This window comes from Curcuma longa, chromosome 12, assembly GCF_044706935.1.
Source record: "Curcuma longa cultivar G26 ecotype Majalengka, Jawa Barat chromosome 12, ITB_CL_G26_1.1, whole genome shotgun sequence".
Taxonomy (NCBI): domain Eukaryota; kingdom Viridiplantae; phylum Streptophyta; class Magnoliopsida; order Zingiberales; family Zingiberaceae; genus Curcuma; species Curcuma longa.
The window spans coordinates 8,581,857-8,597,873 of NC_133872.1; the positions used below are offsets into that span (position 1 = coordinate 8,581,857).

The following is a 16,017-nucleotide window of genomic DNA, read 5'->3' on the forward strand; positions in this document are numbered from 1 at the left end:
TGTGACAGATTTAAATTGATCTATAGATTGAAAAATTTTATTTATTTTTTTAAAATTTAAAATAAAATTAAAAAAATTTAATAGATTAATATGTTTGATTAGTCTAAATCACAGTTAAAATTTTTGATTTAATTCATCTAAATCATAATATAAATTTAAATTTTAAAATTTTTTATATTTTTATTTTTTAATAAATTCATAGATTAATCCGTTTAACTCGCAATTCGCTTTTGATTAAGTTTAGATTGGGGATTTTCAATCCGTCAAAGATGGTGGATCAATCCTTCCCACTCTGAACAGATTTTTATAAATTGGCCCACCTTATCATAAGTTGATCCATTTGACAACTCTAACGATAAGGTGGAGTGAAAATCCAAAATCAGATTCAAACAATCTCCTTGTCAAGATATAAATAACAGCTAAAGTAATTGATACATCAGCAATTTATAAAAATATAGGTACAGGTTTACCATGATTACAGATTGCTATTGCACCGCAACTGAGAAGTCTGCATTTCTGGCTTCAATGAGGAAATTTTACGAAATGAAAGAATCGTATAGAAGAAGTAATTTAAATGATCTGCAAAATAACAGTAATAGTGATAAGGTTTGTACAAGGGATACCGAGTCAAAGATAGCATAAATTGACGATAATATTACCATGAGTTAGCCGGAACTGCCTTGGAGGCATCCAGATGATTTAATCTGCATGTTCCAAGGAGGAACTCTGGAAGCTCTTCTTTCGTATTGCCCTGCATCGTGCAATTGTCGATCCATTTTCATGTATTTGTGCCAAGAAGACTAATTTCTATTGAGTAAAAGGATCCTAGAATACCGGAAAATGTAAGTTCTAAGTGCCAAATTAACTAGGAAAAATGATATGCTACATGAAAAATATAGCATGAAACTCAACATGACACACTCAACTGCATGGATGTGGGCCCCACTGCATGAATGTGGGCCCCACTGCATGGAATGTGTCATGTTGAGTTTCATGCTACATTTTTCATGTAGTGTATCATTGCTCATTAACTAGAACATCGCGATGCTTGAAAGCAAATTTGGAAGTTGCATATATACCTGAATCAAGAATGCCATTTCTATCACCAGATTACTCAAGTAACCAAGAACAAGACTTACAACTCCCCTAGCAACTGTCGATGAGCCAATGTCAACTCCGAGCTGAAATTTTCATAAAAAGATGTTATGGATAACTGACATTCCAATGTGATAGATACTACACCCTTAAAGTGCTATAACTCGAATGCCATCAAACCCTGGAACATGTAAAAGCATATCATGAAGCTACCTAGATTTCCATCTATCATAATGTTAACATTCTGAATCAGTTGGATTTAGAGTTTGTAGCTTGTGCCAAGTGATACAATGGAACAGATCATTCTATGGCTTAGTCTATTTAGCCTAGATTATACTATTCTGCAAAAAGGTGCAATCCGCCACCCCAACAGTTTCACACGGTCACGCACGACTATCTGTGAGGAGGTAAATTGAGAAGTTGTAGTTGGCCACGACGGAGGAGGGCATTTGTGCCAAGATTCGACTCTTGTCCATTTCAACAACTCTGCTCCATCGTACCAACTCAGCTATGCCCCGGGAGCTTAGCCTAGATTATACTAGTCAATACTAATGGTGAGCTAAGAAATTCCCATCATAGAATAAACAGATCATTGGCTGGATACAAAAGTTTAGCTACCGGCTTAGAAAATCTAAACAAGTACAAAATCTCATTAATTTCTTCATATTGAATAAAAGAAATTCATACACCATTCTTATAAGATACCAATAGGTGAGACATCAGATTTCTAGGCAGTACATGGTACACCTTCTCGAAACCTTTATCAGGCTGTAGGGAGAAATATACTTTCCGAAGCACAGTACAGCCTGAATGTCGAGGGACTATACACATGGGGGTGAAGCTCAAATGGCTTTCTAATTTAGACCCTGATATTCAATATTCATTTGAAGGTTGTTTTATTTTAGAAATTAAAGAAGGTTGGAAGCATGTAAACAAGAAATAAAGACGACTTATCCAAGATGTAAAGAAGGAACAAATGAATCTACTCAGAGTCACAAAGACATTATCCTACTTGTATGAACCCAACCTGAGCCGAAGCCATGGACAATGGACTCGCACGGTTTTGCTCATGTCGCTCGAAACACTAGCCATTGTGCTAGGATCCTTCATCCATGATTTATTAATATGGACTTAAATTAACAATAATACTGCTTATAAAATATGACATTTAGAATAAACCTGAGGGCTGAGATCAAGTTCCAATGTTCAACCTAACAGAGCAATATTTAATTAATATAGACTTATTTATTTCATTTTTCTGCAGGTGATGAAAATATTTTGGGACAAAGAGGCTGCTTGAAAAATCATAACACCACAATCTATGCAATTTTCTGATCATCATGTACTGTGTCATTAAGGATGTTAGCACATCTAAATTTTACCTTGATAGTGCCAAAGCAATTTGATAAAAGAAGAATGCAAATTTCTGGTTAGAAACTATCCCTCAAGTATTTAAGGACTGTCAACCAAAAAAAAACCTAAGGTAGTGAAGCCTGACCAATTGCATCATTCAGATTTTGAATAATCCAGGACAAAAAATATATATTTAACTTACAATAATATACCCCAAATATCAAAAAAAAAAAAAAAACTATTGAAGATCACTCAAATGGAGTTAACAAGGTTATTCGACTAAATTTAAGGAAAAAGTAAAAGGTATCTAAAAAGGCCACATACACATAAAAGCTACTACTGATTAACTACAAATACTAAATGGCATAATACTGCTAGCAGAAGTCTAACTACAAAACAAAAAGAGTTCGCTCAGTCCAAGTTTCATCAGATTTACATAATCACATTTTCTTTATTTGACAGTGAAATAAAATGTTATCTTTTAGATGAAACATCTCTTTTCTTTGAATATGTATTATCAACTTTTTAACCAAACACATGAATGAATCAGATTCTGGACAGAAAAAATTTAAAAATAAAAATAAAAATTGCAAACTACATATACCCAGAAAATTGAGTGGCAAATCATTGTCAACACACAAGATAGCAACTTATAAAAAAATTGGATTCTGCCATAACCATGAATCTACCTCAATATAGTTGCTTCCACGGAAATAGTTTATGTTGAGTGCTTGACCCACCAGACATGCTTTCTTTCCAACACTTTGCTTAACTATCCAAGAACCCTGGTAAATTTATAACAATAGATTATATAATAAGGTTTCTGCAAGAATTGGCAGTAAATAACATACAGAAAAGGAATTATAGTAAAAAATATATATTATACCTTAGATATATATGGAATAAGTTTAAACCTTGAATTCCTATATGCATCATCACCTTTGACAAATCTTTCAAGGAGGGGAACATTTACCAATGGAGTATCCATCATAAAATATAAAGCTAGGCTGTATGTTGTTGAACCTGGAACCTGTTCATATATATCCACGAATAGAAGATTATGAAATAATACACAATTTCCATCCTACAGTTCATCACTATCCACTGTTTTGCTGACAGATTGTCACTCACCTGTATGTGGACAATGAAGAAAAACTCACTACCACCTTGTAATAAATACTTCTGTAAGATTCAAATACCAATTCATATTTTAAAAAATATAAAAATAGTAATATCACTTTAAAAAATACTAAAGTAGATTTTCAGAATTACCTGGACGATTCCCCCAGGTCGACTAGCAAGATCATCCTCACGTCTATCTGACTTCAACCAATCAGCAGCAACCATTTGCATCAAGGTGCCATTTGCTTTTATCTATTCGACAAGATAGAAAAGAACCAACAGCAATTATAAGATCGTAAAATGTTACTCTTCAAAACATAATCATTTCATTGTTTTGGTACAGGATGTATCATGTGATTTTCTTTGAGCCATATACATGTTGTAACAAAGCACATTCACTGACAACTAATTACAAGCAAAATGTGATTATAAAACATAAACGAGATTACCTTAAGATTATCATGTAGGTAAGATTCACCGCGAATTAAAAAAGTTGAAGGATCCGTCATTGCCCAGCTAGAAAGTAAGCTGCAACTTGAGTCTTTAGGTAGTGTGGCTCCATAACAAAAGGGTACACTTCCACTGCACGAAGCTTGTTGAAAATCAACATAACCTCTTTTTTGAACTGATAATACCAAATCAAACTAGAAAGTAAATAAACAAAATTGAGAGCTAAAACAGAACCATGACTATTGTAATACAACAAAAGGAATCCACCTGCCATATCATGCAATCTTTTCACAAAAGCTGCAGCAGTAGATACTTTGGAGTGGGGCTTGTCCTGCAGTATCTAATTAAGAATGAATACAGTATTACTGTCTAAACAAAGAAAGAAAAGAGAGTGCAAAATGAAATAGAAAAATTAAAAATCGTTTGACCATGCAATTCTTAGACTTATCATCATTGAGTCTGGTTAGTTCTTCCAGAGACAAAATGAAATTAAGAGAAAAAAAAATCTTATGTGGACTTCACCAACAAGAACAATCACCTTGGGTTGCATGCCTTCATCAGAAGGCCACAGAGCTTCAGTTTCACTACAGTCAGATTCATTGATGACATCAAAGAACTCATCAGTTGCATCACTAAGTTGATGGGATAACCCACTTGCTCTTGCATTCCTGACAGGTGATATTTGGGTCTCGTCTGCAGAATCCTCACTCTTATTATTTTCATCCCTTGATTTTACTTCTAGTTGATTCACCTGTTGATTCACCTGATGAGAAATCACTTGTTCATTTTCACTTTGGGGCAACCCTATCTCCCATGTTGATTCACCTGATGAGAAATCAGAGCAACTGCCACTACCACGCTTTGCTCGAAAGAATTCACGAAGAGCTGATGCATATTCAGCCATCACATTCTTGAGATGATTCTAATGATAAAAATGAAGTTGCTACAAAAGATATTTAAGATTAAAAAAAATCATTGTTGTAAGCAAACCTGCAACTCTTCCTAGCATCCTAATCGTCACATACTTTGCTGATGAGGTGATGAAATAAGACTTCCAGAATTTCCAATCGATTGCAAGCATGTGTTTTACAACCGACTGGTTTCCTTGTTTCACTGGAGAAATTACATAGCCTCCACCTGGAAAGGAACATTTGAGTACCAAAATGCTGCATTTATGGAATTACTCAAAACCAAGAAGAAATAAGCATGTATCTCATGTTTTAAGCATACATTACTTTTAAGGCAGGCACGAATATAACCTCTCTCGGATGGATTATTTTGGTGGAAGACAGAATGGTAGAGAATGACTGTCACAAGTAAATAAAAAACGATGGTAAATCTTTATAAACTGTAAATTCCCAACCAGTCATAGGTGTCCTTACCATACGTTCCATCATCCTCCCTCCTCCAGTATCGTCGTAGTAATAAATCCCTTTTTCTCATTCCCCTACAAGATATCAATATAGTATGAGGGAGTATTGGCTAACAAAAGAATCAAGAATCTTAGGGTAATGAACCTGACCATGGCAACCAATCTCTACGCAATTTTTTGTGAATGATATCAGTGTGGCCATCTAAATGTTCAACAACATTGCCTTGAAACAAGCAAAAATCCCATCTGCAAGAGAACCACAGTTTGATTCCGCCGTAATTACAATTCTACTTGGAAATTTTCTGAGGGTCTTGCCCTTTTATTCCAATATAAAGAAAGCACAATAATCAAATTTAAGAGTCTGCTAACTGTTGTGTTTACAAATCCATGCAAGATTGTAAGCATTTCAGATACATAAATTACAAGATTACAGATCTTTCAGATTTTAAATTGATTGCCCCTACAATGTAGATATGAGGATTTTTTTTCAAAAGTAAAGTGCTGAATCATGGATAATTTACATGATAGAGCTCAATGGACAAGAGGGATTATAATTACTCTGATCTTGATGGACCAAGAGACATCACTTTCCGAAAAACATCCTCAGGAGCTGCATCAATCACACCCACTGCCATTAAAGCTGGATGATCATCCCAATGCTGAGAAGAGGAGAATAGCTGTTAATATTCCCAAAAACTTGATACATTATTACTGTTAAAATATAAGTACCATGCCATGAGCATCAGCATCTCTTGCTTCTTTAAACAACCGCAAGCCTGGACAAGAGAACAACTGTTTATAATGAAATTTGGCAAAAGAGAACAGAATCAATAAACTATTACCATTTCTGCAGCCTATTATTGTCCATGTGGAAGGTGCAAGCACGTCAGAGACCATTGGATCCAAAAGCATGGATGTGGAAGCAGTCCAATCTAGCATTTCAGAGAATAACTTAGCATAAGGAAAGCGAAAGAAACACAGCCAATAATCTTAGACAATCTTCTAGAAATTCTAAGAATCAGGAAGTTGCAGTTGAGTAAATTTTTGCCAAAATATGATATAGTAACTAGAATCATAACATGCAAGACTGGCTTTAATGCTTAATATTATGTCTATTGACCTAGCAATACAGAGATTTTATGACTCTTCCATAAGAGAGACACTTTCTTGTTTCAGCTGTCTTTTACAATTAAATCCTATGTCACTGGCACCTATATAACTTTTTTAAAGTGTAATGCCTTTGTAAATGTCTCTCTTTCTCTAAAAGCTGAATTTAGGATCATAGTTGCAATATTTTAAGATTGTGGATTTGTGTCAACAAAAAAAATATAGCATTAAAATTTTTCTGGTAAAGAAATTAAGTTTGCTAAAATGAAAACAAATTAACATATGTGCTGACCTATGGAATGCTTTTCATTTCTCCTGTTTGAGCAGCTCAACCTGTAAAATCATATACTGATCAAACAATAGAATAAATGTTAAAAGGAAAAGATAAACTGTTAGGAATATAAACTTAAATATATGAGTTGTTCTAGATAAGAATATGAATGGGTCGAATACATTGACTATATCTAGAATAAGAGTAAGGATTTTCCTCTTTTATCACATTCATTGTATGTGAGTCTAGGAAATTAATATTGTTAATCTAGAGGAGTATAGAAGGGGAGTCTTGGCGCAACGGTAAAGTTATTATCGTGTAACCTGGAGGTCACTAATTTGAGTCTCGGAAACTACCTTTTGCAAAGCAAGGTAAGACTGTGCAATAGACCATTCCCCAGAACCCCACATTGGTGGAAGCTTCATGTACCGACTACCATTTTTTTAATCTAGAGGAGTATTTAGATTGTCCTCTTCTATGTATAAATACCCTTTGTACTTGACATTTAAGATATAGAGGAATATAGAGAGAAAAATTATATCCTCTTCCTATCTCTCAATTATATCCTTTTTCTCTCCAACAAAGTGGTATTAGAACACGCATGATGGGCTTATAACTCTCAAGAGATGGCCAGCAATGGAGTTTCTTCTTTTCACTCCCTTGTCTCATAAAGCAGAAGTATGAGACATGGTGTCTAAGGATGAAAACCTTGATTGGCTCTCAAGATGTGTGGGAGGTTATAGAGAAAGGCTATGAGAAGTTTCAAAATAAAGAGGATTTATCTCAAGTAGAGAAGGATGATTTGTCAAAGACAAGGAAGAAGGATCAACAATCCCTTACCCTCATTCACCAATGTTTAAATGATTCAATATTTGAGAAGATGACCGATACTACTAATCCAAAGGACGCTAGGGAGACACTAGCAAAGGCTCTCCAAGGTGTTGACAAAGTAAAGTAGGTGAAACTGTAATCACTAAGGCGTGATTTTGAAGCGTTGCAAATGAAAGAGTTTAAACCCCATCTCGAATTATTATTCATAGGTGACGACAATTGTGAATATGGAGACAAGATAGAAGTTCATTCTTGGACTACTAAATTTCATTATATTGTGTGTCATTAAGAAACAAAAGATTTAGACTCAATGACCATTGAAGAATTAAAGGATTCACTACAAGCCCATGAAGAAAAGATCAAGAGAAGACAAGAAGAGCCATTGGAGCAAGTTCTCAAAGTCAAGAATATATTAAAGAATGATGAAAGAGGAAACAACTATTTTAGAGGACGTGGACGAGGACAAGAAAGAGGATGTGGGTATGGTTAAATTGGACTAGTAGAGGCAATAAAGACAATTCTAATCATGAAGGAAGAAATCAACCATAACCTAGAGATCATGGAAGGATAAGAGGAAGAGGGTAAGGCTATTATCCAACTTCAAATGGAAGAAGGTATAACAAATCTAAAGTTGAATGCTATACTTATCATAAAATGGGTCATGATGCTTGAAATGTTATGTGCTACTAATGGTATTAAAGAAAAGGCCAATCTTGCCAGTGATAATCAAGAAACCAAAGTCACAACTTTGTTGCTACAAATCATAAAAGAAGAGAAGGGTGATAACAACTTGTGGTACTTGGATAGTGGTGTAAGCAATTATATGTGTGGATACAAAGATAAATTCGTAGCACTTGATGAGAAAGTGAAGACACTATTTCTTTTGGAGACTCTTAAAATCCACATGTACAATTCTCATTTCTTCCAAAGATGGTAACCATAAAATGATCTTTGTGTCGAAACTAAGGAGTAACATTCTAAGTCTTGGCCAACTACTTGGTAGTTGAAAAGGATTATGAGATTCTTATGAAAAATAACTATATTTGAGTTATTCTAGATATGAATATGAATGGGTTGAATACATTCATTGTATCTAGAATAAGAGTAAGGATTTTTCCTCTTCTATCACATTCATTGTATGTGAGTCTAGGAAATTAACATTCATTAATCTAGAGTATCTAGATTCTCCTCTTGAAAATACCCCTTGTACCTGACATTTGCGATATAGAGAAATATAGAGAAAAAAATATATCCTTTTCCTCTCTCTCAATTATATCCTCTTCCTCTCCAATATAAGAAGATCATGGATCCATAACGAACAAAAAAATAAAGCTATAAAAATTTCAAGCAAACACTTGAAATACTAGACGTAAACAATAGTTTTAATTTGATAGTAAAAAAGGTTCGGTTTATAAGTTTCAAGAATATAAGAAACACCTAAAATTAGGAACAATTTTTATTAATATGGTTTTTTCCATACAAAGCACAATAAACCCATAAGTTGGCAATGAAAATTGTTGTGCCACATTGGAAGAAAAAATAAAGTCAACTCAAGAAATTAAATAATTAATATATCATACCAGAATAGGATATATGCAATTGATACCCATGAAAAAATCTATTATCATTTTTCTCCTATGGCATTCCTGTTAATCATTAAGATAGTCTCATGTCCTCCATGCAACATAACTTTCATTCTTTCCAAGAGTCATTAGAATGGAAAACGAGAACCTATGCACATCTTGCTCATGGAGAATAAGAATCTAGGAAGTGAAAATAATCCATATGTTTCAAAATCTATATCCATTATCAGGTACACTTAGCTTATTTTAGGCCCAACATCCTGAAAGACATTCAAGCTATACAAATTACATGCATAACACCACACATTAATATCTAGATGAATCAATCTTTGAAGGCCCTCTTTCATTCCAAAAGGATAGTTTGAGCACAAGACCTTGTGAAGAAAAATAAATATAATAAAAGCATGATAATGTTGATGCATGAGATTTATCAGCAATAGCATTCAGACAGACACATATGTCACAAACATGTGGCGCAAATTAATCGGTGAAAAGTGAAGATGCGGAACCTAAAATACTTCCATCTTTTTCTTGAACATGCAACAACATTCTCCTCTTTGTTTGGATGATCCTGAAAATTTTGAAGCTTGTTCCTTACCTCCATCAAGGATACAAATAAACTAAAAGAAGGTCAATACACCTTCAATGCTGCTTCCATAAGAGATCTGATCCACCTAGCTGCTTCTTCTGAGCTTCTAGTGCCTAACTGCATGGTTTTTTATTTTAAATATCAATATATGTAGTAATGGAACAACAACAAAATTATCAATAGATGTTTTTCAAAAGGGACTAAAACCATACACACCTTAAGTTGATCTTTGTGATCAGAAGCATTGTAAAGAGTAAATACATACAAAGCCTGCAAATACAACCATCCTTACAACAAAGTAAAAAATCCTAGTAATAATCAACCTTTTAGTATAACGAAATTGACAAAATAAGTTTATGGAAATTCAATAATTTAGATTTAAACTTTTACATTTCTGTGCATAAACTCTCTCCCATTATCTGTCACTCGTATGCATGAGTCTATAATTGCACTTCTAATAGGATCCTGAGATAACAAAACTGCACATATAAGATATAAGTGGAAAATTCAAGAACAAGGTATAAAATATTTAGTTGATTAAATTTCAGAACCAACAACATGGAATAAAATGCCCTTCTTAAACCAACTAATAGGTGAGATTGCATGGATCTCTTGCTACCATTGAATATTGAGTAAATACAAATTATAAATAATGCCAATGTTATTAGATATCCTTTAATATAATCTTTTAAAATATCCTAAGTGGAAACCTCTTTGGTCTCAATTTACCCCTCTCAATTGCATGGCCCCAATTGATTCGACTTGTATAACTGTGATATCTATTGATCCATTTTGATTTTTTTTTCTCACTTTATCATTATGACTAAAACTAAATGCGCAAGAATAATAATATATGTAATTTTGCAGATTCAAATAAAACCAGATATCCATCTAAAACAAATTCTTTTATACTACACTATTTTTGTGTACATGTATTTCCTACTGATTGATTCATGAAGCATAACTATCTCATGATTTAGCTGGGATAATATATTCATTATCCTAAAGCATCACTTATAAAGAATATAGAAATTAGGTTAATAGAGTTGTGTAAAAACTTCTATAACAACAACTAAGTCTTTATCCTACTAAGTGGGATTGACTATACGGATCCTCCTATGCTATTAGACTTGATGTCCTAATCTATCCTTATATATATGTAAATAAATTTTATATTATTTTATTATTGCTGATCAAATTTTCTTTATTGTCCCTCTTTCTCGATTAATGTGCATATTTGTCATGGTCTCACATCATCTAACTGGACATTTATTAATCATCTAAATACATGTCCAAACTATTTTAAATATGTCCCTCGAAGTTTAACTCTAATTTTCTCTCTAATGTTTTCATTTCTTATTTATCCATCCTCGTATGTCCGCATATCTACCTTAACATCTTCATCTTTGCAACTATCATCTTCTACTTGTATACTCGATTCATAGTCCAACATTTAGCTCTATATAAAATTTTATAAAATAAATAAAATTAATGCAATAACTTTCATTAGAATTTCTATGCATGAAAATAAGAATTTTTTCTTTATGAATTTAAAATTTCCATAAGGGGAATTAAAGATGGATTAAGGCACTCATTTTGAACTAGAAGGGTACATGAAAATTTTCACATACTTCAAGAGGAATATCTAGAATGAAACACATTTCTAAATATACCTCATGTCTAATCTAAGAATAATATCATAATCAATTCATTGATATTAATCTAAAACTCTAAAAAGAATTTCTTATTCATTCAACTTAAGGTGGTATCCCATTATAATTTTTCAGAATTTGCTAAAATTACACTAACATCATAGTTATTTTTCAACAATAGAAATAAGAAACCCAACTTGAATGAAATAGATACCAAAATTTGAAAAAAACTTTTCATTTATCAGCAATAATGAAAATAATTTCACTATTATCATAACAACAATTATCATGACACATTATTGTGGTATTTATTGTGAGTTCCCGCCAATTATCATGATTGCAATAATGAAAGCATTGAAATAAATCCATCTAGGAGCACATATCAATCCAAGGCTTTAAAAATCAGTGTCATCTAACCATATCGGGTGAGCTGGGCCACTATACTCCTACACTGTAACATAGCACAAGTTTGGAACTGACACAATAACAAAACCATCAATAGCATTCCAATAGAAATTATGATACTTACAATGAACTTTGTAACAAGCTTCTCTTACTCTTATGCTGTTACACTATAACATGGCATAAGTTCAGAACAAGCATAATGACAAAATCATCGATGGCATTCTGATAAAAATTATGACAGTTCCAATGCATTTTGTAATAAGCTTCTCTTCCTCTTGTTCCCATCATCACTCTATGATGGAGCAATCCTATGCTCTACCATATTCCCACTTTGCTAATAACTTGTCTCATATAGAATTTAGTATAAAATCAATATAGTTAGTGATACTATAGCTTTAACTCTACTCAGTCCCTACCCTACCATGTTCAAACCATCTATTGTCCACATGGTGGGTATGGAATGAACTATAACCTACTGCTCTTCTAGTGTTGTTTGTTCCAATTCTATATGCATGGGGGTCATTTTAGGCTTCATAGACAGAATCATATATTTCAGAAGCATAATTGAAACAGACTCAATCGTTGTGGAGATTTAAATAATTTAACCAATAGCCAAAAAAGATGCTGCACACTGGAGCTTAGAAGAACAAAATGAAAGAAATTAGTTGATTATAACATTAACATCTTGTCTTTCCTAATTAGCAAATATCCACCTAAACACAATGATTAGTGCTAAGCTAATTAGGGTCAAGATGTAGATCCACTGTAAATAGATTATTTCTTCCCAAGCTACTTAGTGCAAATTTATTAATGCCTTAGCAAGCTATTGGATTGAATACATCCTACAAAACCTAACCGCTGAATATAGATCATCAATGATGAGGACATTCGAGTTTAAATCTAGAGTGGATAAACCATGTGCCAATATGAGCTATGATACATTAGTTTAAAAGAAAATTTTAATTATCCTAAAATTCCATACATTAAAACAATGTAAGAAAAAACTAAAACTATTTTCCATCCCCCTGACCAAAGAGGTAAGGCCATTGTGTTTATGCCTAATGCACCTGTGGTATACACATGATGCGGACTGTGAACATATAAATATTGGTTTAAAAAAAAAAAAATTAAAAGTTAATAGTTCAGCAATTATAGATCATTTACAGTTTGATCTCAGCTGCTACATCTTCAGAAAGATGTCTGGCACTGCCTCATCCTGTCCTGTTTGATCACCTCATCCACTTATTAGCAAATAACTCAATTTCATGAAGAGTGGAAAGAACGCCCACCATATGGGACATATGAATAAAATGCAATTCAAACAATTACGAGTTTGCATCCCTGCTAGAGTAGAGGCCATCTGGTTTTTGTTGTACAAGAATATTTTTTTTCATATTTCTGATAATCCATGAAAAATAATAAATTTCTAGTGACAAACTTTATCAAAAGTGTAAGCTATGACCCGATTTCTTTGTCAGGATTGCATAAGTGACCACGTTCACAGAAAATACTACTTCATTAGACTTTTCTTGCTAGCAGTCACGATATGTCACCGTTTCCTACCCCACCCACACCTTATGTCCGGTTAGCAACGAGACACCCCCACCATTCATGCTACAGCACACTGTCACAGCGCACAGCTCAAATTTTTATCTACCCCACCATCCTTGCTCGAGAAATCTAAGACGCATGAATCAGTTAAAGATCTCACATCCGCTGATCGATTTCTGCTCGACACAGTTCCCTCATCCAAAAAACTAAGAAACAAACTAAAATGAGGGGGAACACAGATATTCGCTAGGAGACCATACAAAGAACCTTGATTCCGATCTCCCTGTGAACAGCGATATCCCAAACAAGAGAAATACAAGAGCAAATAAAAGCCAGTTGCTCAATCCCACTTAAACAAATGCATGCAAGCGAGAAGCGCATTAAGATATATACCAAGAACCTCGAATCGACTTTCGAAATACCTCTCTGTTCGAACCTGGCACATCCTTGTAGCATCTGAGGGCGTAGTCTTCGAGAACGAAGTACCTCTTCCTCGAGTACTGCAACCCGAGGCGATTAGATCGAACAACGTACATCCACCCCTGCATCCTCCGATGATGATCCTTGACTTCCTCTCAGTTCAAGCTCAAAACAGCAGATCGAGAGAGAAGAAGAAGAGAAGAAGAGGAGGAGGGGAAGAGAAGGTGAAGATAAGCAATTTGAGGAGAGAGAGAGAGAGGGGTAATAAATCAATCAGCAGAGGGAAAATTGCAGCACAAGTTTGGTTTTAGCGGCATGGAGTGTAACGAATAAAATGTGAAATTACGACTATGGGCCCCATCTGCGCTAGCCAATAGCCATCGGAGTGAGGAGAATCGAAGGCAACCCTGGGGGTGCATCAAAAAAAATAGTTAATTTAAATTTTTATATTGAAAATTTAAAAATAAATATATTTTTTGATTTATGAGTTTAATTAAATTAAATGTGAAATTACGACTATGGGCTCCATCTCTGCTAGCCAATAGTCATCGGAGTGAGCAGAATCGAAGGCAACCCGGGGGGGGTGTAAAAAAAAAAAATAGTTAATTTAAAATTTTATATTGAAAATTCAAAAATTAATATATTTTTTGATTTATGAGTTTAATTAAATTAAATGTGAAATTACGACTATGGGCTCCATCTCCGCTAGCCAATAGCCATCGGAGTGAGGAGAATCGAAGGCACGGGGAGGGGAGGTGCACCAAAAAAAAAAGTTAATTTAAATTTTTATATTAAAAATTCAAAAATAAATATATTTTTTTTTATTTATGAGTTTAGTTAAATTAATTGAATCATATTTATCTTAAAAGGTTATAGTTAGTTTGATTTAATTGATTTTGTATTTATTAGGACCATGAGAATAAAATTACACGAGGGAGATTAGTTTTTATCTATAAATACAATTTTTTATTTTTTTAATTGATATTAGATATTCAATTATTCTAAATGTGAAATTACAACTATGGGCCCCATCTCCACTAGCCAATAGCCATCGGAGTGAGGAGCATCAAAGGAACCCGGGGGAGGGGGTGCACCAAAAAATAGTTAATTTAAAATTTTGTATTAAAAATTCAAAAATAAATATATTTTTTTTATTTATGAGTTTAGTTAAATTAATTGAATCATATTTATTTTAAAAGTTTATAGTTAGTTTGATTTAATTGATTTTGTATTTATTAGGACCATGAGAATATAATTACACGAGGGAGATTAGTTTTTAACTATAAATATAATTTTTTGTTTTTTTAGTTAGCATTAAATATTCATCACTACAGCAGGAGGTGCTGAGGTCTAATCGAGCTGAGAGGAGTACCAATGCCTCATATGTTAATAGGGCATGCACTTATAATGGACCATGCTTAGGTATGACTTAAGATGGTATGAGGACTATACTCTAGTACAACCAGAAGTAGTCTAGATGGGGGACCGTAAACTAAATGGCGGACCACGTTCAAGAATGGTCACATGGACAATTATCAAGAGCCCAAGAAGACTCAGCTCGGAAGTCCTCGAAGGTTAGGGGAGGCCGCATCGAAAAGTCAAGAGAGGCTCAGGGGCAAGAAATGTATAGAGCTCACATGCTGAGTCGTGCAGAGTGCCCTAGATAACTGAGTACTTAGGCCGCTAAGCACTTAAGAGACTGAGGAAGATGCTTAGGTTGTCGAGCACAAAGGGTGTTAGGTAGAGGCGCTGGGACCATAGAGCAGTGTGATCACTATGACGGGAGGTGCTTAGGTCTGATAAGCCCAGAGGAGTACCTACCAATGCCTCATATGTTAATAGGCTGGCTGCCATAGAATTGAGCCACATAGACTGCGTCATGGTCAACTGTAATTTCTTGATTTACCTCCTCATAGATGATTGTGGAGTCAATCATGTGAGATCACTAGAATGGTAACAAATTTCATAAGACAACTGAATTTACTGAACTAGAGAGCTATCGTTATATATCCCAGAATATCATTTTCACGTCTCTTATGAAAGGAATCTAAAATCATTTTTCTTTGTTTTATTCTATGGACAAAAATGGATGGCTAGCTAAAATTATTCTTCTAATTAACGTGTACGGAAAATACTTCCCACGTTGTCATTTAATTAGATTGTTTGACTTCGGGATTTCATGACATATTTTTAGAGCTATCAATAAATTTGAATTG

The 16,017-nt window shown here is 33.9% G+C and overlaps 1 protein-coding gene across 2 annotated transcripts; it reads right to left on the reverse strand.

Moving 5' to 3' along the window:
* Positions 1-655: 655 nt before the first annotated feature.
* LOC141842907 (protein ENHANCED DISEASE RESISTANCE 2) lies at positions 656-14,008 on the reverse strand. 2 transcript variants are annotated; one of them, XM_074730894.1, is made up of 22 exons: positions 13,804-14,008; positions 10,164-10,238; positions 9,990-10,043; positions 9,825-9,890; positions 9,694-9,755; positions 6,792-6,832; positions 6,235-6,324; positions 6,122-6,168; positions 5,951-6,051; positions 5,543-5,638; positions 5,403-5,467; positions 5,256-5,327; positions 5,011-5,157; positions 4,559-4,905; positions 4,288-4,351; positions 4,020-4,195; positions 3,721-3,822; positions 3,580-3,630; positions 3,335-3,478; positions 3,138-3,233; positions 1,080-1,181; positions 656-751 (listed from the first exon to the last, which is right to left on the reverse strand). In XM_074730894.1, exons 1-22 carry the CDS (start codon positions 13,927-13,929, stop codon positions 656-658), a joined length of 2,220 nt encoding a protein of 739 aa, XP_074586995.1. In that variant the 5' UTR covers positions 13,930-14,008. The 2 variants fall into 2 exon arrangements, with proteins under 2 accessions (XP_074586995.1, XP_074586994.1); XM_074730893.1 differs by having other exon boundaries at positions 4,288-4,360.
* Positions 14,009-16,017: the final 2,009 nt, after the last annotated feature.

Coding starts and splice junctions, on each gene's coding strand:
- LOC141842907 (XM_074730893.1), bottom strand. CDS start 13,929: ATGCAGGGGTGGATGTACGTTGTTCGATCTAATCGCCTCGGGTTGCAG. Junction 5,158..5,255: donor TATTCGTGCCTGCCTTAAAA/GTAATGTATGCT, acceptor GTTCCTTTCCAG/GTGGAGGCTATGTAATTTCT. Junction 3,234..3,334: donor TTATTCCATATATATCTAAG/GTATAATATATA, acceptor TAAATTTACCAG/GGTTCTTGGATAGTTAAGCA.